The following is a 22032-nucleotide window of genomic DNA, read 5'->3' on the forward strand; positions in this document are numbered from 1 at the left end:
ACAGAGTATTTTTTTTCCTTTGAAGTCTTTTTCAGTCATAATAACAATGTGGTTATTTTGCTGAGGGCAAACAGAATCATTTTACTAGAGCTGATCAAAATAACATGTTATATCATAAGAAAAAAATAGTTCACATTAATCTCATGAATCCGTTAATTCGTCATCATTTAAAATCTGTTATAATTACAATTTTAAATATATTTATTAAAAAAATAGCTCCGTCCGCATGGAATTAAATAAAAACATAATAAATTATCTGTTCTTCCAGACTATTATCTACATCTGTGCCAAATTTCATCGAGATCCGTTCAGCCGTTCCGGAGATACCTCCAAACAACCATACATCCATCCAAATATTCCCATTTATAATATTAGTAAGATAAATACAATAATTGTAATAAAGTAGGTATAGAAAATGTAAACTAGGATTATGTTAGGATTTACAACAAATCTCTTAAAAAACCAACATTAAATATTTAAAAAAATATTTACAATGATATACTACAACAAAATATAATTGAAATAAAAAGATAAAAATTGAAAATTTTTTTTAGGTTTAGAAACAATTTACAGTAGGATGACATTATAACTAGAATTAACTAATAAAAACGCAATACTAAGCTCATTCTACAAAGTAATAATACGAATCAAAGTGGTCAGTTACACTGTACAAGGTCAACTGAACGAACAAACAAATAGTCGTATTAGGAGTAATATGTATGGAGATAGATACCAACTAAAAATTCTACTCCACATAAATTTTTCTATTTAAATGTTTTAAAAAACTGCTCAACTGATTTTAATATACAGCTAGAAATACACAATTTGACCCGAAATTTGTTTAAATTATATCCGATTTATCTTTTTGTATCAATAACAACGTCACAGAATGTCAATGAAGTCGTCAATGAAGTGAAAATTATAAATAACTATGTCGCTTAAGTGTTGATTTTTTTCATAAATAGACATCTAATTACTAATTATTTAAACCAAAGGCTGATTTAAAAGCGGTTACTGATGATCTTACTATCAGAATTTACTAGTTATACCTCCTATGTTAAAATATTTCAGAGTAGAGCTAGTTGAAAAAAAAAAAAAAGAAATATTAACAACACTATTATAAATATGATCAATTGAGGATTTACATAGGATGATTTCCCTTAGCTGACAGCGTTAGACACGTCGTCTTGTCATGACAATAATTACTTACCAATCAAGTACTGGCTACGTACTGGCGAGCGGGGGGGGGGGGGCGCGGTGCGGAAGACGGGGGCCTGGGCGGGGGAGCGGGACGGGGGGAACATCACGTTCTGCCGCTTATCAGCGAAGTCACGTTTAACAGTACGTCGCACATATCACCAGATTATAATTTCTATTGCAGACTGCATCAACAAGCCAATTTAATAATCAAACCGACAACAACGCACTATCCTTTTGCCAGACTTCCAGGAGGGTAGTGTGAGTTATATCATGTGTATTAAATAATGGAAAATTTCTACAAAACGTACGTAACTAAGCAGTTACAGGACTGTGTATTAGATGCAAGGAAATTAATGCCGTATTAAAAGTCATACGTCTCTATTTCGATTGTGATTCAGTTCGATGTACTTTGGCATCGAATGGAAGTACTATATCTATTACAGTAGAGTTCCAATTAAACTTGCCTTGATCTCTAACCGAGAGTTTCCACTGACTAAACGCCTGTATCTCTATTTTCCTTGCGAATGATTAAAGTAGCAATAGTAGTTCTACACATTGAACAGTGGAGGGTCACGGTCAGAGAAACAAAGTTATATTTCAATTTATAACCAAATAGCAAAGTAATGGTAAATATGAATATCCTTAACTGTATAAGAAAATACTAAATGATCGAGAGAATAGTGTTAGAGGTGCGCGGGCGCAAGGTAAAAGTAAAAGTGGGAAGGCAGCGTTGCTTAGCAACGCGGAAATGCAACGGAAGATAACTTTTACTCTCGACTGACGCCGGAAGTTGTCTCGCAACCGCACTGTAACTCTGTATACAGATACTATATAACAAGTTCGCTCTTTGTTGGGGTCTTATTACATCGTAGCAATATCTTAATAATATTATGTTCATACACATGAACACTTCTGTAAGCAATCCGAAACCGTTGATCTAATATTGTTATTTTTGTGTTAAAACTGTAGTAGGATGATCTGGGGAAGTTAAAGAATGTTTTGAACTTAAATATTTCAATTTAAACTTTTACCTTGGTTTTACTTTGAAATTTTTATTGACATTTCGGATGTTTTACTTTTCAAATCGTTGCGAAACATGTTGGGTCTATTAAATAATAAAAAATAACAATATCTGGTGACTTTGAAAAGCCCTCTACCGACTCTTCAAAAAGTTTTTGTGACGATCCAGATACTGAAAATACGGTTTTCAGTGTACTCTTAAGACATCTTTTTTTTTAAATGTAATATGTATATACAATGTAGTGTAGTTTTTAAGTAAGTTTTATATTAATTGCTCGTATATTGTCTGTCCGAGGTAAGGCCTTGTACGGCGTGTAAAACAGGTTTTCGTGACGCGTCCAAATATGATGTACGTCAAGTAACGAACATCAAACAACCTTCTAATATCACCGTACTCACAATCCTATCGTCTTTGGTAAATTTTTTATAATTATTAAATGAACTTGTTCAATGAAGATGTTTAAAAAAATAGTTTTTTAATAATATAAACCAGACATTACTTAAAACTATCTTATTTTTGTTCAGATCTTCAACAAATATATATATATATATATATATATATATATATATATATATATATATTTATACAAATACATATATATACAAATATATATATATACAAATATATATATATATATATATATATATTCCATTCCATATTTAATTCGATGTCGATGTATGAATATTATATCTAATTTAAAAAAAACGAGTAGACTCAATTTTCCGTAGTGACTTGACCTGTTATTATCTATAAGTTTAACGTAAAAGCGATATTGACATGTCAGATAAATAATAGGAAACATTAATGTAAAAATAAATTTAATCAAAGTACACGAAAACGAAGGACGACAAGTAATTCAATTTTCTAAAGTATTCTCAAGATGAAAGTAAAAGTGGTATTTGTGCCCACGCGCACGCGGAAGAAATCACGTGTTCAAGCGACGGGGGATCGCGGGGAGTAGAACGCGGGGGGGGCGAAGGGTGAAAGTCGCGAAAAGGTCGACACTTTTTCCCAAATATTCGGAGTGAAAGTACGCTGGCTACGCGCTGACTTATATCACAATAAATAAAGTGCTGGCAAACTGCTCAAGAAAAAAAAATACATTCGAGTTACTACGACATATCAGAAAACTTCCGAGTTCAGCTGACAATTACTATGTTGTGCACCGACATAGCAAGGTTGTTGCCATCTATATGACAAAGATACCTTAAAAATGTACATAAACGGATCGATAGGGATTAGAAAGTAAACTTGTTTAGCACAAGTAACAAAAACATTAACAGATTAAGTTATTACAAATTACAATGATTTTTTATGACTTAATATATGCATTGATTCGCATTTGAATACCAGCTTATGTTTTGACATGGACAAACATTGTAACTTACGACACATTATATAAATCTCTCTGATAATCTTATAGTTCCAAGTTTTCCTGATCACAAGGTTAATGCCATTTTTACAGTACAAAGAACTATTATATTCCGTCTCTGTTTAACTAAACTTTATAATTTTCATTAGATAATTATTGGAACAAATAATACTAAACAGACTATTAAAGTATTGGGAGTAAATTGAAAAGGAAATTAACAAACAAGTAAACTCTTTTAAATGGCAAAAAAACAGCAATAATATGATAGTCAAATTCATAGCGGAAATCAGGGCCTAACATCTAAATGTATTATTTTTTAATTCATATACTTGATACGTGATGGTATTTTAAGATCAAATATTTAATTTTAATGAACATTTTAGAATTCTTTGTGAAAATATAATTTCACATGTTTCGTATTTATTTTCAAAGTGTTGAATTAAACATACGCTTGAAGTGTGGACTCAAATAAAGCATTAAGGGTCATCGAGTTTATTAATATGTATTGTACCAATAAAAGTTCACAGCGAACGGTTCCTACTTTAGGAAATATCACGAGATGTCAACGTTGATTAGGTATCGGAGGACGTCAAGTTAATACCAATTACTTTAAAGCTGTAAGTGACCTCGCTCGTGTAAAAACCTCATCTAAAATTTATTTTTTTAACATATATTAGAGATTTTTTTTTGGTTTTATCCATATGTAGCGGAACATATGACTGTAAGGCTACAAATCCTGTTGTAAAACTACCCAAATTTTAAATTTTAAATGTCGACATCCTGGAACGGCGAGAACGTGTAGACATGTTATTACAATAATCGGTGTCAGTCTCCAGATTCATAAGTAATTTTGTACATTCGTGAAAACACTAATACCTACAATAAATTATTTTGTTCTACATTTGAAATATTCCGTTGTTAATCATTTATTGATTAACAAATATACCTATTGACGGACGACGATATAAAACTTAGAGACAGTTGGCATCTCATAAAAAAATAATTAGTTCTTGTTTTTTTTTTAAATATGATTGACATTGATATGTTTTCGGGTAAAAATTACTATTTTAATGATTGCACCATTTTTAACAAAAAGATATATATCTAAAAGAATATATCATTTTATTATTAGTAAACAGAACCTTGCATCAAGAGCACAATATCTCTTTACGGCTTCCTCCCATCGATGCTGAGCTAATCGAATTTGTGAACATACTGCCCTCGCGATTATTTCGTTTCAATTTCAATGTATATTCAAAAATCATATACAATCTATTAAGCCTATGAACAATCGACGATGTTCATTACTATTCCGAATTTAAATAATTTAAATATTTACGCTAAGAGATTATGAGCGCGGCGCAACCTTGATATATTAAAGCTAACGGCGACGGCGACACACATCCTTGAACGTCATGTCGCTTGTTTGTCGCTCGGAAATTCAACGTTAGAAATTGACTTAGACAAGGAATTTTCGAGTTGGAAGTGAAAATTCTTACGTACTTTTTCTCAATAACATACACAGTCAAGTGTATTCAGTTATGAGTGGATAAAGCACTAAACAATAAATAGGTTACGCCGAACAAAGATCCGTCGATACCTAAAACTTTCCGACGGAGGCTCGGCGACAGGCGACGATCGCGCACTTTCTCTTTTGGGCAGTAGTCGCGGGCGGGGAGAAAGTGCGCGAGCGCTTCCCGGTCGGCGCGCGTTTACGATGGACGGGCGATGCGAGCGACGGCTGCGGGAGCGAGCACTGACCATTGACGAAGACGTGCTGCCTCCAGATGTGGTACTGACTCCAGCGGTCGTCGTCCTGCACGTGGCCGTGCTGCAGCTGCGGTAGCGAAGGCAACGGCGGCGGGGGCGCGGGCGGCAGCAGCTGCGGCGGAGGCGCCGGCGGCCCGAGCGGCTGGACGGGTTGAGGGTGCTGGTACTCCATGGGGCAGGCCGAGGCGCTCACTGTGCGCTCTTTCACTGTTCACACATCGCGGCGCGGGCGCGGCGGAGCGCTCGGGGCGCGGCAAGGCGGGCGTGCGAACGCGGCGGCGTGCGGCGCGCGAGTCGCCTCGCCGCGTTCAGCTGCTGCCGCCTCCCCTCCGCCTCCTCTCTCACCACCCGCCACCACCAGGTCCTCCCCCCACCGCCAACATACCGCCTTCGGCTTCCGATGCTTCCTCGCTGCGTGGCACAGTTTTTAATTGCGGTGACATAATAGCGATGCGCGATCACTCTCAACGCCGATAACTGATTACTGGCGCATGTTATGTGTGCACACGCCTGCACGTGTCACTCGCACATAAACAACGTCTCTCCTCTCCTCTGCTCTCCGCCACACGCTGCACGCACATCTCCCGGATACTCCTCTCTACTTCTACGATAATTGCACCCTTTACAGCTTTACACGAAAAAGCATACTCTACATTTTTCACGTTCTTTGTTCTAAGCCAAAGGCACATATTATGGTACCTACGTGAAGTATCTTAATATGATTAAATTCAAACTATTATCATAAAACAAACATATTCAAAAATTCAATCCTTTCTGGTTGTTCACTATAAAAAAAAATACTCAAATTTTTTTATTTAGGACAACGTGTATGTAGGTGACGCGCGTTGAATTCTTCTGTATGGAAGGCTTTGTGCTGTATCTAATATCATACAAATGTCAGTACAAATTTTGTGAATTTGGGAAAATGTTGCGTTTTCTTAAACTTATTGAAATCAGTTTAGGATACATAAACACAATTACACATCAAAGTGTCAACATTGCAAGTCCCATAGCCGAAGAGCGTAATGGATAAGGTGGCAGGTGTTTCTATTGGGCGGCGCGCGATAGCTCAAACAATGATGTTTTCCTTCGCCAGATGTGCTCAGAGCCTGACTCACTCCACACCCGCTCTTCAAGAATTTAAACAACCTCGCGCCGTACGCACATAATTCCTCTTTTTACAAATTGGAACAATGTTGATCATGAAATAGGTATCAACAAAGAAAAAGTTTATAAACATTACATAGGCGTATTGGTTTGCTAAGATAAGAGATTTTCTTGTGCGCATTGAGCCAGTTTCACACATTATTTATAACACATATGGACATTGACAATACATGGAACTACGTAATACACCGTTAGGTTATAAGGATACCTCAGGTGGACTCAAACTTTGGTTTATCGTTTTCAATACAAGCATTCAAAGTTCGGCTCATAAATTAAATAAGTATGACTATAAAACTCAAATGCAATTACTCTTGTGTTAATTAGCAAGTGTACTTTTACAAAGGTTGGATAAAGAAAAAACATGTATTGATGCGTTTTCCGAGTGTTACCATTGTAAGTAAAGTAATATTACCGGCAATGGCAATTCAACACTTCAATAAATAACTTTCAATAAAAATAATAACTTTCCAGTAAATACAATTTGTGATAAACAAGTGAACTTGAAGTTGTCAATTTACCAACAGATAAATGAAAAATCGTTACAGAAGCAAAATCTAGCTCGTAAATTGAAAAGTTACGGGAACAATTATTATTTTCTTGTAGGAAGACCAACAGCCATTTACCTATACAAAGAAGTATGACCTAATTACATAAACAAAAAAAAGTCAAAGATACTCGTGTATTTTATTCACTAATCAAATAGCGATCAATATATAATTAACGTAAACTCGAAATAATTGAGATTGATCAGTGAATTTTACCATCAAGATATCATTTAAAAGATAACTTTAACAGCTTCTATACAAAAGCGTGTTGAATAAAAACAATTGAATCAAAGAAATTAAAATATAAAAATCAAATAAATATAATTAACAAACATTATAACAAAAAAAAACAAAAGCATTAAACAAATCAATGATCCTAAGTTGTTGATATTCAAAAAGTTATTTACGACCGCTTTACACGGACAGATTGAAGCATTCGACAACTGCAGCTTTATACTGTGTGTGCGCTACATTGTCGCCGCTAGAAAATTCTTAAAGCTGTCCGTGTACTGACGCCCAACTAATTAATATAGAATACGTGAATTAAATATTATTTGATGACGCACACAATAAATCATAATGTTAAAAAGGTTACATTGATTTCCGCGAGTCAGCTGTAATCCGAAACATCGTAACGTTCACTCAAAACAACAAGCCCGCTCTTTATATCAAATGTTTATAATAATAAATAATGCTCAAACATTTGTTTTTTTCCAATCAACATAGCTACCGTAAACTAACTGTTGGGTTCCATTATCGAATCACTTATAAAAACAAATTTCCATCCCTCTCATACTCTTTGAAATAACAGAGATAACAATATGTACCAATACAAGTATTTTGGTAGTGGAATTTCACGGCTATATATCGTATTTAGGACTTGTCATTGTAAAGTAATCAAATCGTTTTTTTTTACAAATCATAATATAAAAGATGGTGTCAAGCCGTACTTGCTTTACCTTATTTAAACCTATTTTAAATCTAAACTAATTCTTACGTAGTTTCTTAAGAAAATCATTAATTAATGATAAAAATAGTTGCATTAGATGTCAAGGAATATGGTAAATATTTTTATAACAAACATTCATCGAATGTTAGTCTAAAATTAACATTTGCAAACAATAAACATGATGAATTTTTGAACTCCTTTTCGTACTTTATTAAAATAATTTTCGTATTTAAGGTACAAATATTTATTTGGGTGGTTAGCAGTTAAGACGGAACTGCAGAGTGCGCGGACGCGAGAGCGTACGCAGCGGCGGGGGTGCGGGTGTGCGCGGCAGCGGGAGCGAGCACGATAACCCGACCGATAAACTGCTCCGAACTTGAACTCGCAAAAACGCTCCATTCGCCAATCGCATGACCTACTATTTGAATACGCATTTATTGGCGTGTGCACACACCTTTATTTTTGTACGCTTTTACGCGTAATTGTGAATGGCGGACTAATTAACGGAATTTTGAATTTTAAACGGTATTATAAAAGAATGTATGTCGAAATGAGACTCGGTCAGTTGGCATATCATATAATAATATAGTTTAACTTCATTTTAAAAAGTTTAAAGAAAAAAATTGGATTGAATAAATATCTTAACACTTATTACAAAGTATTAAATTAGTAACGATATATACATAAATTAAAGAAACAACTTTCTACGCTTAATTTTTATTTTCTTAAATAAAGGTAAGATTTTAATCATTTCAAATGATTTTTCCTTTTACAAAAAGCGCAGAACATCAGTCAATCCTCCCCTAACTATAATTGGCAGTAGTAATTTAAAAAAGACCTCCGCAAATTAGTGTTTCTCTCTACCTAGGCTATTTAAAAGATAAACCGATTTATATAAGTCAGTTTACTGCACAGGGTCCACTGCGTAGGGTCCACTGCGCATTTCAGTGCAATACATTTAGATAACATGTGAGTCAATTCAAGACTACACGATAAGACGTAAGCACCTACAAAAATAAATTATTAATCATCTTATTTTACTTCATATTATAGTTAGTCTTAAAAAGTGTCATTTAAAATGTTATATGTTGTGTATGTTTTAATAAAAAGTCAAAATTATTCTATGTGTTGGAGGTCACACTAAACCTCATCAAAAATTTAGGAAAGTTAACTTCTATTGAAACAGCCAGCCTTAAAGGCTTTATTCAGATGACTGGAGAAAGCCTATCTAACTTTCTAGCTTTAATATTGTTTCGTTCTTTCTTTTTATCGATGTATGTTTATTATTATGTTTGGAATGTAAAAAATAAAATATAAATTAATGATGCTTGTTACAGACGGAGTGCAACATTCAGAACATTATTATATTCCGAGTTAAGATAAATTGAAAAGAATCCATACAAAGATATGACAACTAAATTTTACAAAACTATATAAAAAAATCACTATTATGGTATAACAACTAAAATAAATATCGAAAAAAAGGCACAAAAGCGTCTGTGTTCAAAACTTTTTTATTATGCGACCGTAATTTTCCATTGCGTTTAGAAAATATTGAAAATTTTTGCCCGTCGCATTAATTATGTATGTACTGAAAACTATCAGTTTAAAAATCGTATAATCAAAAATAAATATCGGTATTCGCTTTCCCAATATTGTGTTATAAAAAAGTAATTCGCGATAAGAACTCGCTTTGGAATGTTACTCGTGGTTGTGTTGTGCTAGGCACCCGAAAGCTGACCGAACGGTAAGTTTCACTTTCGTCGCGGGCTGCGACGTGATTAGCGGGCTGGCGGGGATTGCGGGCAGGGGGGAGGCTTGTGACTCGGACGTCCGTGCGCCCGCGCATAGCCTCTTACCACGAAAAAAATAAACTACTTTTCCTTTCTCAAAAACCCGAACACTTTCACCGTTGCCGAAACCAGCGAGAAAATAGCCGAGCGCTCGCCAAAAAGACAGAGGAGATAGCGTCCGGGCTGAATGTAACAAAATTTGACACAGCAACGGTACGAAAATTGTAGCCATTTTAAACGATAAGGATTTTATACTTTTGTTAAGCATAAAGGAAATTAAAATAATTATCAGATTTACTTTCATTAAGTGTTTTACTATGTAAGCTTACAACTAACAATCCGATATGTATATACTCTATGACTTTTGTAAAAGCCTCTACTTTTACATTTATTTGCCAGAAACTTAGCTAAAATCAACTCTCTAATACGATTACTTGTTAATTTTTTCATGATACAAAAGTTATAAAAATACACCCACGTAAACAATACCGTTTTATAAGCATTATGATTAGATATCGAAATTAAAAGTAATCCACTCCGAACAAAGTAAACAATATTAAACACTAATTAGTGAGGTAAAATTATAAGTTGTAGCCTACGACTCCGTGCTCGCAGAATTTAAAAAAAACTTAATAAGTAGCCTATGTGTTCTTCCAGACTATGTTCTACATCTGTGCCAAATTTTGTCAAGATCATTTGAGTCGTTTAGGAGACACCTTCAAACAAACATCCATCGATCCATCTAAACATTCGCATTTATAATATTAGTATATTTTAACAAGAATAAGATTAAAAAGGAAGACGTTTTAAAGTGCACGTAAATTAAAAAAATATTTTTTGATAATCAATTCGTCACATAATGTGGCAATTGTAATTATTTAAAGCAGAGAAAGTTTGCAACAAGATAGAAACAACCTAGGATTCGCAGTTGGCTTTATTCGTCCTCATTTAACGATTTTTAAATACAAAATTACAATTTGTTTAAAAGTGTACTTAATTTAAGTAGAACAGTTCTAAGCTTTGTCATAAATGTTACTAAACAAAAGTTAGAAGCATTATGTACTATCTATGTACTTTAAGGATATAAGAGTCTATCGAATAACTGCGTACTTAGTGCTAAACAATATCTTGCATTTTATAATGATAGAAGCATGGATTTTTACAGTAAAAATTATTTACGTTTTTTTGTATTTCATTTAATTAAATTCGCTGGTTGTTTTTACTATGTGACAAGGTCACTTCGACAGACACACACAAGCTTCGTCGTCGAGATATTTTGAAAGCGGAATCGCCAGTCGGTCCTCCGCGATTCTTTGTGAACGTGAAATCTTTGTGCGTGATGCGACGGCTTTCTCCCGAGGTGCCGGACTCGCCCTCACCACGGTTACTCGCCACAATACTGTACTAATTAAATGTATTTTAACTTTAAGCACCGCTAAGAGTAGATTTTTCTGATTGTTCTAAAACTTTTAAATCCTTTGTCTATCAGTAAAAGGAAGTGCCATTCGATTAGCAGTTTCTTCAACTGAGTGTAGTAGCAGTCGAGTCGGATATTGATTTTTTTTTGGGACTAAGTAGTCACTGATTGCCTTGTAGAGGCATGTACAGCTTCACCGGGCTTGAGGTGGCCGGGCGCAAGTTGTGCTTAGCTTAAACCCTGTTTAGGAGTTACTAGGCTCAAGGGCTAACTCAGGAGCCTCGGCTCGAGCGGTTACTTCGTTAATATTACCAGATTGGGAGGCCTCCGAGCTCTTAGATCGCTTCGGTGGACGGTCCACGGAGTGACTGCGCTCAAGGGCCCCCGAAAGCGGACCTCGGCTTGGGCTGTCAGTTTTTTTAAAAGCAATTAAAACAACAATTTAAAGAATTGTAAACTGTGTTAATAAATTGTTATCTCTTTCTATCCCATGTACAACAAAATAAGGTTTTTTTTTAGTGACATTGCATCTACAAGTAACTTTGGCATAAAATTTAAATTGAAATGGTAAAATAATACCACGCAGTGCAATTATATCTATATTTGTTATTTATTAATGTTGTCGACAATACTAATTATTTGATAGTTGTTTTTCTAAAATACCTACGCAACGTTACCTACGCAACACTAGCAAAAATAGAACATTGTAAAGTATTATTTTATAAGTACTAGTATTATAGGTACTTCATGTTAACTTATGATTCTAAATTAAAAATTCATATTCTGTTATAATTTGTGACGATCAAGCCAAAGAAGTAAATTTACTCCCACCTAGGATAGATTATCGTAGAGCAAACTGCATTCATAAGTGCTGTAAGAGTTGTAATTAACCACGTATAGATAATAATATGTTGCAATTTCAAGTTTTCGATCTAAATGCATTGCGAGCCAAATGGCATTTCACTGAAATGTGTAGAAAATAAACGTCCTCGATTGTATAGAGACTTATAGAAAGCTATTTATAATATTCTGAGGTGGTATAACGTCTCAAATTATATTTTATATCTTTTTTCGATTTTTCCATCCGCATGTGGGTGTTTGAATGCCGTCTAATTTTAGTAATAATTTTTGTATCTAAATTGTCACATACATACATGTTTGTGTTGTAACCGTTTTTAATCAGAGGGAGGACAATATTGTTGAAATACATGTATTACGACAATGGAGACTCAGTCGAGACATTATCGAGGTAAGTTGATATCTATACAAGTAAATAAAATTCTAATTGAAAACAAAGTTGCGAGTATCAGTTTTAGTTAAGAAACATTTATCTCGAACGTGGTAAGCAACCAGTGACGGTTGATCTGCGACAAATCGAATAAATCCATATTTATCATCAGCACGCGACTCTGCATGCAGTTCATAAACCTTACAACATTGCACTTTACATTTCCTCTTGCATTAATATCAGAGTTGCACTTTAGACTTTAGCAAAGTTATATGTTTCATAAAAAACAAATTTGTTTTATATAATCTAACCTTCATCATCAACCTGCCCATATCCGTATGGAGGGTCGGCACAGTATGTACTACTGTGCCGTCATATCTGAATTTACTCCCTTCTTACGCATATTCTCTTTCACACAATCCATCCATACTTTCTTTGGTCTTCCTCTACCTTTATAGCCATCCACATTCAATCTCATTACTTTTTTGTTTATATGATTATCATCCCTCCGCATAATATGTCCAAACCACGCTAATTCTGCTCCTCAATCTCTCGATAACTCGCGCTACTTTCAATAATACTTAATAATAAATAAATAATATTATATAATCTAACCTAAATTAAAAAAAAAAAAAACGACTGACTGCGCCTCTAAGTCTAATGGATAAAATAGCACCGTCTTCATGCTGTATTCCTAATTTTAAGTATTTTAAAATTGTAGAATTTTTTAATTAATGTAAATAAACTGAAGAATATATTGGAAAACATCGAAAGAACGATTTAGCACTGAATAAAATTATGGCGAGTGAGATTTGAACTTGCACTAATTTAGAATTTTCATTTCTTACGTCCAAGACTTATGTTTTGTGCCGATATAATATATCCAATCTGCGATATGGCACTCCGGGGAAGAAAACGAATCAAATAACACCTCACTCATCAGAATTGGTTCAGTTGTGAAGGCTTTAGACCGTCACATTTCACATCAATAGAATTTAAATAGATACAGACGCACATACATAAAAATGAATTATGCTTCTTTTCGGTCGGGTATAAATTTAATATTTTTACAAACTTGTTATATATGATTTATTAATTTTTTTAAGTATTTTTAGTACTTAAAGATATAATATTATAAGTCTTTGTATAATAAAAGGATTATTAAATGGATATTCAACGGCTTCTTCTTAATATATTATAATTAGCGATTCACTCCGGCTTCGCATGGATAATAAAGAGGAAGAAATGTCACTTTTTCATCAATAGTTTACACAATTATATTAGCTAAGTATTAAAAAAAAATCTTGAAAGAAACATAATAACATAATGGAAACTATATTTAATATTCAAGAGCGAAGACAATCTTTGAGATTTCTTATCTAATTAGTTATCAATTAGTTGAGTGGTTTCAGGTTAGAAGTATGCTAGCTAAAGTAAACACTATACTAATTTCATGCAAGAAATTATATTACAGATAGTCATCAGAGTATTAATCAACGTCGTTTAATTTCTTCAGTCAGATACATTTTATAGTTACTTAAAATATGCCTTAGTGACCATTTAATGTTAGGATTAGTTTTATTATATCGTAATAAGCATTTGAAAATTATGCTTAAAAATCTAAACGTACAAAAATTAATACGGAACCCATTTCAAGGCACCGTTTTATAAACAGTAATATTATTCAACATTGAAAATTCAGTTGTTCGCCTACAACACGTCATGCCAAAGCATTTAAGATACTGGACCCGTATGAATAATTTAATCGGAAGTCACGAGGCGACCAGGGTCTGGTCTCCTTAGACTCGGTATCCCCGCCAAGTACACGTGTCTGTTTTGACAGGGACACACGTGACAGCATTTATGTCAGTCCACACTCAAAGCGATCACAACTAGTGTGCATACTTATGTTTTTTTTTGCAACGTGACATATTGACATGGCGATTATTTTACTCGCAAGAATCAACTTTTATCGATTTCAAATGTTTTGTTTGCACATATATAATGGTCTGAGTTAAACGTGAGCGGAATACATTTTCGCATTACTGACATTAGTTATTTTCGATATTCATCTTTAATTTTCGAAAAATATTATAATAAATAAGTGAGAATACATTTATAATTCTTAAATATGTACTATATTCTTAAACTTATAAACAGCCAGTATTAAAATACTAAATGCATTTACACGTGTATGAATTTTATATTTAAAATGATAAACAAATAATTTAAAACACATTTGTTTTGCAAACATAATACTGGAGTAAGTAATTGCGTACGTAACTTTTCTATAGACAGGACTGGTAATAACGAAGTCTATTGTGGGATATAGAACGGTTGAAATTGTATGTTGGTACAAGAAAATCTATAACAACTAGTTAAAAATACACCAATAAGTCGATGAATTATGAGATACCTATAGTGTATTTTACGTCATAAACAGTCTTGAAGTTACACTGCTTTTAACCTGAAAGTCGCGACCCTTTGAATGGCTAGAAGGCCATATGTTTCCTAGAAAAAATGTAATCGATTCAAGTTATATTCAAAAGGAAACGACTCCAACATTCATATTTACAAATCATAAACAGCTAAATTTGTTTACTTATACTTGCAAAGCGAGAGACTTTTAAATCAGTAGTTACTGATCATGATTATCAAGCAGTTCGCAACACTTATTGTTGAATAATAATAAAACAATATGATACGATGTTTAGATCAGGGAATTTGAAAATGTACGAATAGGAAGTTCTGGATAATTCGATTTTTTTTATTACAATGCAAAATATGAGGTGTAACGAGAAATGTATTTAACGCCATCTAGCGACAACCTCCATTAATAATATACACGCGGAAGAACTATTTTGATTAATCGACACAAGCGCAGCCTGTATATAAAAAAACTTTACTTCTTATAAGCAACAAAATTAAAAAAAATGTTAAACACCATTCAGAAATGTTTTTAAATGGTTTTATTAATTACTTGTACATATAGAGGATGAATGATATTTGTAATCAGTAAACAGTCAACACAACTGTGATGTGCAATACAAAAATACAAAAATAATTATATACGTCTCACGTGACTTTATTCTAGTATATAATTGATGTTAAATGTATGTAAATGTATACACATAAGTACCAGATGCGAGTGCGTATGTGTGCAAAGATCTATGCAATGTGTGCTACGACATAATTTTTTCCTGTTTCTCGCGTGCGCTTCGATGATTTGCAAACGTACTAACACTACATTAATAACAAGTATGATTAACCTACTTCAAAGGAAGACGCTCAATTGAATATCGTTGTAGTCTTACTAATAATATAAATGCGAAATTTAGATATATGGATGGATGTTTGTTAAAAGGTATCTCCGGAACGGCTCAACGTATCTATGAAACAGATCTACGTCACGGATGTAGAACATAGTCTGGTAGGAAACATAAGTTAAGTTTTTTCCCCCGCGAACGGAGTCGCGAGCGACAACTATACTCGTGTTTTATAAAGATAATATACTACTCGAAATAGAAATGGAAGGATTTATATACATATGTATGTATACTATGTATTTATAAACATTTCCCCAAACATTGCATTACCACAAATATTTATCCATATCAAGGCACGTGTAAGTGCTTACATTAGTTTTTTTATTGGATAAGGTTTAACACATTCATAAATTTTATACACGTGTTTTTGACTACGCCTTTATTTCTTACGTTATTTTATATTTACTTGTTATATTTCTATGGGATAAAAAGAAGAAATTGTTGTTAGCAATATTTTGAAATCATAAGACTGCCTCAATCAAATAATTTTATTTGATCGTCGACTATTGGGATCGACTTCAATTTCAATTTATATTACACCCACTACCTGTTGCTAAATTAATCTGAAATTTGGTATATATTTTTGATTCTGATCACAATATTATGTAAATACTAGCTGTCGCCCGCGACTCCGTTCGCGCACAATTAAAAAAAACTTAAGAGGGGTATGAAAAATAGATGTTGGCCGATTCCCAGACCTACTCAATATGCTCACAAAAATTCATGAGAATCGGTCAAGCCGTTTCGGAGGAGTACGGGAACGAACATTGTGACACGAGAATTTTATATATAAGAAGAGAAAACCTTTTGATGTCAATGTTTCAAAAAATATATTTTTCACTGGAGTTGCGTAAGAAGCCTGTAATATACCCCCATACATTAGCTACCTTCTAGTAAGAGTCGTGTAAAAATCGGTCCAATCGTTTAGGAGATTACGCAGAACATACGCGGATTGGTTTATAAAAAAAAGACAAAAAATGGTTTTTCGTTGTAAGCTACGCAAATAAATCAACAATACATGTTCAGTCATGATGGATTATTTTTTTTATATTAACTTCACAAATAAAAATAAATAAAAAAGTATAGTCTTGATGATTATACCTCGTTGAACAGCGAGTTCTATCAATTTGTAATTTCGGTTGAAATTACTCGGGTTCATTTTCTATTAGCATTAATTGTGTGTCCTAAAAATTAGAGAACAGAAACCGGATTATGATCCTTTCTGGCTTTCGGGCTGGATATCTGTGTTTCAGATAATTGTCGTGTTCTGAAATTGCTTTATATTTTCGTCTATTAATAGAACCATGCTTAAACTTAAGCGTTTTCCGGTTGGCTTTCTCACTTCAATGAATTCAGAGTTTCTCCGTAAAATCCCCGTTTATTTCTACTCATCGAAAATAGAATATTTTCCACCGAATGTCCACTTTTAAGACTCCAGCACTCTATCGGGAAAGCGAAACAAAACTGAAGTGAACTTGATATGAACCATAAACATAGTTTTACGTTTAAACAATTATTTTCCTATTAAAAAGTAAATAAAATATTTTTGTTTTGTTTTTCTTTCCTCGTAGCATATTTCTTAATTGCGATATCATCACTTTAAGAAAATTTTACAGTAATGTTTAAAAATATTATATAAAACTAGCTGTCGCCCGCGACTCCGTCCACGCGCAGTTAAAAAAAAATGAAAAATAGATGTTGGCCGATTCTCAGACCTACTGAATATGCTCACAAAATTTCATGAGAATCGTTCAAGCCGTTTCGGAGGAATATGGCAACGAAAACTGTGACACGAGAATTTTATATATTAGATAAACCTTCAAAATGCCAGGTTTAATTGACACAAAAGTAATTATTAAAATTAATCAAATTTATTAGACGCTTAATTTTAATTGCCGTAAAATTAATAACTGCTCCTTAATTAAGAAGCCGCGCATTCTGTATTTCAAATAATATGTATAAAAATTAAGATAAAACATATATTTTTAAAATTTTACGAAAGACTCAAATACAAATCTCAGATGAAACGAAGATTATTCAAATTCAAGCTTGTTTTCTGTGAGGTCGGTTTTTTTTTATTATATAGTGGCAAACGAGCAAGCGGTCACTTGAATTGACATCTGCAATTGCAGGAGGAGGAGGGGACGCACAGACAGAGGATATTTCCGCTTCCTATGCGTCCCCTCCTCCGCCAAATCCGAAGCGAACGTTGACTAAAATTGCTTCCAGCACGTACACTCATCAGACGAAATCGGGAATTGCTTAAACTTCACGCCCTGAGTGGTCGTGGTATTTCACCGGTCAACCCGGCCCATTCGTGCACTCTACAAATATTGTTGTTGCAGGATCTACCACTGTAAAAACAATGGCGGTACTTGAGAACTGATGTTCGGGACTTTACCACTGACGTTATTAACGTCTACGATAATATTTTTTACATTACATTTTTATTATTTGAACCTGGCATGTGATGCAATACCACTTAAAGTAAATCATTTAAAAATTCAATTACTAATGCGAAAATATTGTATTTATAATAAAGATAAATATTTTTCTTTTTTTCACGAATACATTTTATTAAGCCAGAAATTTTAACAATAATGATTTTTATTTTATTGGAGATAATAATTTCATTTTTGATTCCAAAATGTGTGATAGCATAATAAACTAATATTAAACTTTAGCGTTGTTAATAAAATAAAATGATTTTCCATCAATTGAGGTTATCAACAACAACGACAACAAACAACATAACTCACGCCCGTAACTCAGAGGGGTAGGCAGAGACCAACGACCTCCATGAGGTTCTCGTATCATTAAGATTTAAATTTAATAATAGATTTGTCTAATGTAAGTTGGTCTATGTTAAGTCATGAGTTATCATTTAAGTATTTATGTAAAACATTTAATGATACTGAGTGTATATTGTATCTTAAACATGTATCTTGACAGTATATTGTGTTTGGTGTACAGTTCCTATAGATTTTTCTATGCAAATAGTACTACCATATATATAAGTGATTATTTTTTTTTTATGTTAGCGACCTTGCAACAATGCCGCGATATGGTTTCAATGGCTTCTGAGCTCAGTCCCTGCGGCGACACGTGTCTCGATCACAACTATTTTTGAAACATCATCTGTTGATTGATTTCTTGTTGTTTACAATGAGCGATATAATGAGTCTTGCAATTGCGTTTAAGATTTAAAACAGTTCTGCACGTCTCGTTACCATTGCTCGATAAATAAATAATGTGTCATATTGATTTACAATTTACAATTAGCATAATTAACAGTATTAATTAAAAAGCAAGGAACCGATGCGACACAACAAATTAAACACTTTCTCGAATAACCATTAACGAATAGCTGATAAGTTGCTAGTATCACGCACGATTTAAATAAATTTCCGTTACACCACAAATATAAATAGTTTGTTGTGACTTCAAGTAATTTTACTTAATTATTTTCGACAAAATGTAGAAGACTTCCAAGAGTCTGGGGTATTTAGCGCGTCGTACCTGCGAGGAAGGGTCGCGAAGGTACGCGGCGAGGCATCGTGGCCATCGGCGCAGGCGGCGGCAGGAAGAAACAGTCGGGGCTCATCGCAGCGGAAGGCGACCATGGCGAAGGGCGCGAAGAGTCGGTGCCCATGTCGATGTACCCGTGACGGTCAAGGCGGCGCGACGACCAGCAGCGGGCGAGCGCGCCGCCCACTTCCGCGGGACTAGACTCAATCGTGACGGAGCAAACACAACCGTTCCCGGACACAATCAGAGCGGGATTGAGGGAGCTGCCGATTGAGAGCTCGCAGCAACGCACACTCGCCGCCACGTGAAGAGACCGCACGCCCGCGCGCAACGTGCACACCGCCGGCCACGTGCGCAGCCGCACCGCCCCTCACACCGCCGCTCTGCCGCTTGCTGCCCCCCGCCCGCGAACCTAAAGCCTTCTTCGCTACGAGACGCGTCCTTCAACATCCTCAAGCTAAGAGAAAAATGATAACGCCGATTCGGATTTGGTAGTTGTTTTATTTAATAAATTTTATGTGAATCTAAGTAATAAGCCTAAATATTACGAATGTTTTTAATTTTTTTTATTCAACGACCCGTTTATTAACACTTATTTTTCATTCGTAAGTAGTGTATTTTTTAATAATTAAAATAACGTAATCAGTAGCCTATGTGTTCTTCCAGACTATGATCTACATCTGCGCCAAATTTCATCAAGGTCCGTTGAGCTTTTCCGGAGATACCTTGAAACAAACATCCATTCATTCAAACATTCGCATTTATAACAGTACGCAATTTTCATTAGCTTAGGTCACTAAATTAAGCTCAAAGAACAATATATTCAAAACAAGACGAAGAACTCCGAAGTGTAAACAGAATGTACACTTTGCAAACGGAAAAGAGCAAATGCATTAAATCATATTTATTATTATTACATAGATAAATAATGATTTCGCCAGCAATTATAAAATAGTCCATTAGCTTTATACTAATCACGGTGCTAGTAACATCGTAGCACTTCGTAACTAACTCCCGATATACAACTGAAAAGCGGATCTACGCGTCTACGACGTAGACCGCCTACCCATTGTTAATCGCCGTAGAAATTTAAGCACACTTACTATCTAATGTATTTATTATTTACCATTAAAGTAAATTCTTATATTTGAATTTGTAATATTATTTGTAGGAATTCACTCTCGGAAACACTTTTTTAAAGTAGAAAAAAAAAACCCAACTGACTGCACTCGAATAACACCTCGTACACTCACTGATCAAAACCCATTAAGTCGTTTAGGCCACAGGAAGTTATAATGGAATTGACATACGTATAAGTCATGCATAAAAACATGCCCGAAACGTATACTCGTAACCCTACTGAGTCAGGCGGGTAGAGACTTATTGTCATCCAATTTGAACAGTGGAATTGCACGAAGTTTTTGCTTGTCACAAGACAGGTAAAGTTTATACTCAACTTAAAGAAAAGACAGTCTCATTCAGTTTTAGATCTACGATTTACCAACAATCTTTCTGTTGACATTAGTACAAGTGAACAGGTACCTGATTACCTAAGTAAAATTCACTCTTGATGTTATGTAACATCGACCTTTCAATTAAGAAGCTGTAAAAGAGTATTTGAATAGTTAAGTCCTAAAGTTTTTTTTTTCTTTTACTTATTATGTAAGGAAGCTTATAAATGTCGTAAAACAAACAACTTGAAATGTTACGAACGTCACAAAAACTAGTTGCAAAGCTGCAAATTTTAATTAGAAAAGTTTTTGAGGACTATACGTAAAAGGAAACCATTGAAATAAACCTGTATTTGTAAGAATATTAGGCATTAGGCGTGGAAACTTTACAACCGCTCGCCATTTTGCAGGAGACGCGACGTTACGTGTAATTTAATGTGGGACTCGACCGCAGTGTCGATTGTATTGACACATATTCTTCTCTCTGTTCCTTTAATGGGGATGTAAGGGATGTCAATAACAGTATCACTGCATTCGAAAACCACAGTGATATAGACAAGATGTCTAGCGAGGTGGAGCGAGGCACCTCATCCGATGCAACTTTAACACGAGCCGCTTTAAAGTTTGAACCTAGCTGTAGCTTCTGATGACATACAAGGCATTTCAAAGTTCAAACTTTGTAGAAGCTTTACGTATAACCTGGTCTAATAAAAAATGTAATCCACAATATTTCACATAGAGCTGAAAACTGATAGGAATTTTCGGAACACCAATATAGTCAACGTATGATTATTTTGCCTTTTTCAATGAAAACATATTATGTTTTAACAAAATTACCGTAGACCGAGTTGTAGGTCATAAATTTACTTTTAAAAACCTCTACATCATTAATTTCTATAAGCAACCATTTCTGAAATATTACAGTTCAAGCAATTGAAAAAGTTGTATTTTTCATTAGCAGTCGCGACCTACTCATACAAAGTGAAAAATTTTTTCCGAACCAGTATCGTCATTTCTTTGTATTTAAACGTGTTTTTGTGCTGTCATGTTAATCATTGACCGAATTAAATTCAACTGTTTAAAACGTAATATAACAGAAACGCTAAAAATCGATTTTTGGGATCTTCAACCTTGTATATTTTATCCAATTAAGAAATCGATGGAGACTTTTCGTTTGTCACATATAATGGTGATCCAAATATTCCTACCAATTTTCAGCTCTATGTAAATGATTGTAGCTCCAACTCTTAAATTCGTTGAATTTG

General features: G+C 34.2%; 1 protein-coding gene across 10 annotated transcripts in view; it reads right to left on the reverse strand.

Annotated features, from left to right (window-relative positions):
* Positions 1-22032, reverse strand: part of LOC106715931 (thyrotroph embryonic factor) — a 132835-nt gene that overhangs the window by 14175 nt on the left and 96628 nt on the right. For 2 of the 10 annotated variants that reach the window (XM_045686224.1, XM_014509325.2), the window contains exon 1: positions 5355-5642. The exons of the other annotated variants lie outside the window; for them this stretch is intronic. In XM_045686224.1, coding sequence (XP_045542180.1) covers positions 5355-5535 — 181 coding nt within the window. In that variant the 5' untranslated portion in view covers positions 5536-5642. Of the gene's footprint in view, positions 1-5354; positions 5643-22032 lie in introns of those variants that run through there. 10 annotated transcript variants of the gene reach the window in all.

This window comes from Papilio machaon, chromosome Z (assembly GCF_912999745.1).
Source record: "Papilio machaon chromosome Z, ilPapMach1.1, whole genome shotgun sequence".
In the NCBI taxonomy this organism is placed as follows: domain Eukaryota; kingdom Metazoa; phylum Arthropoda; class Insecta; order Lepidoptera; family Papilionidae; genus Papilio; species Papilio machaon.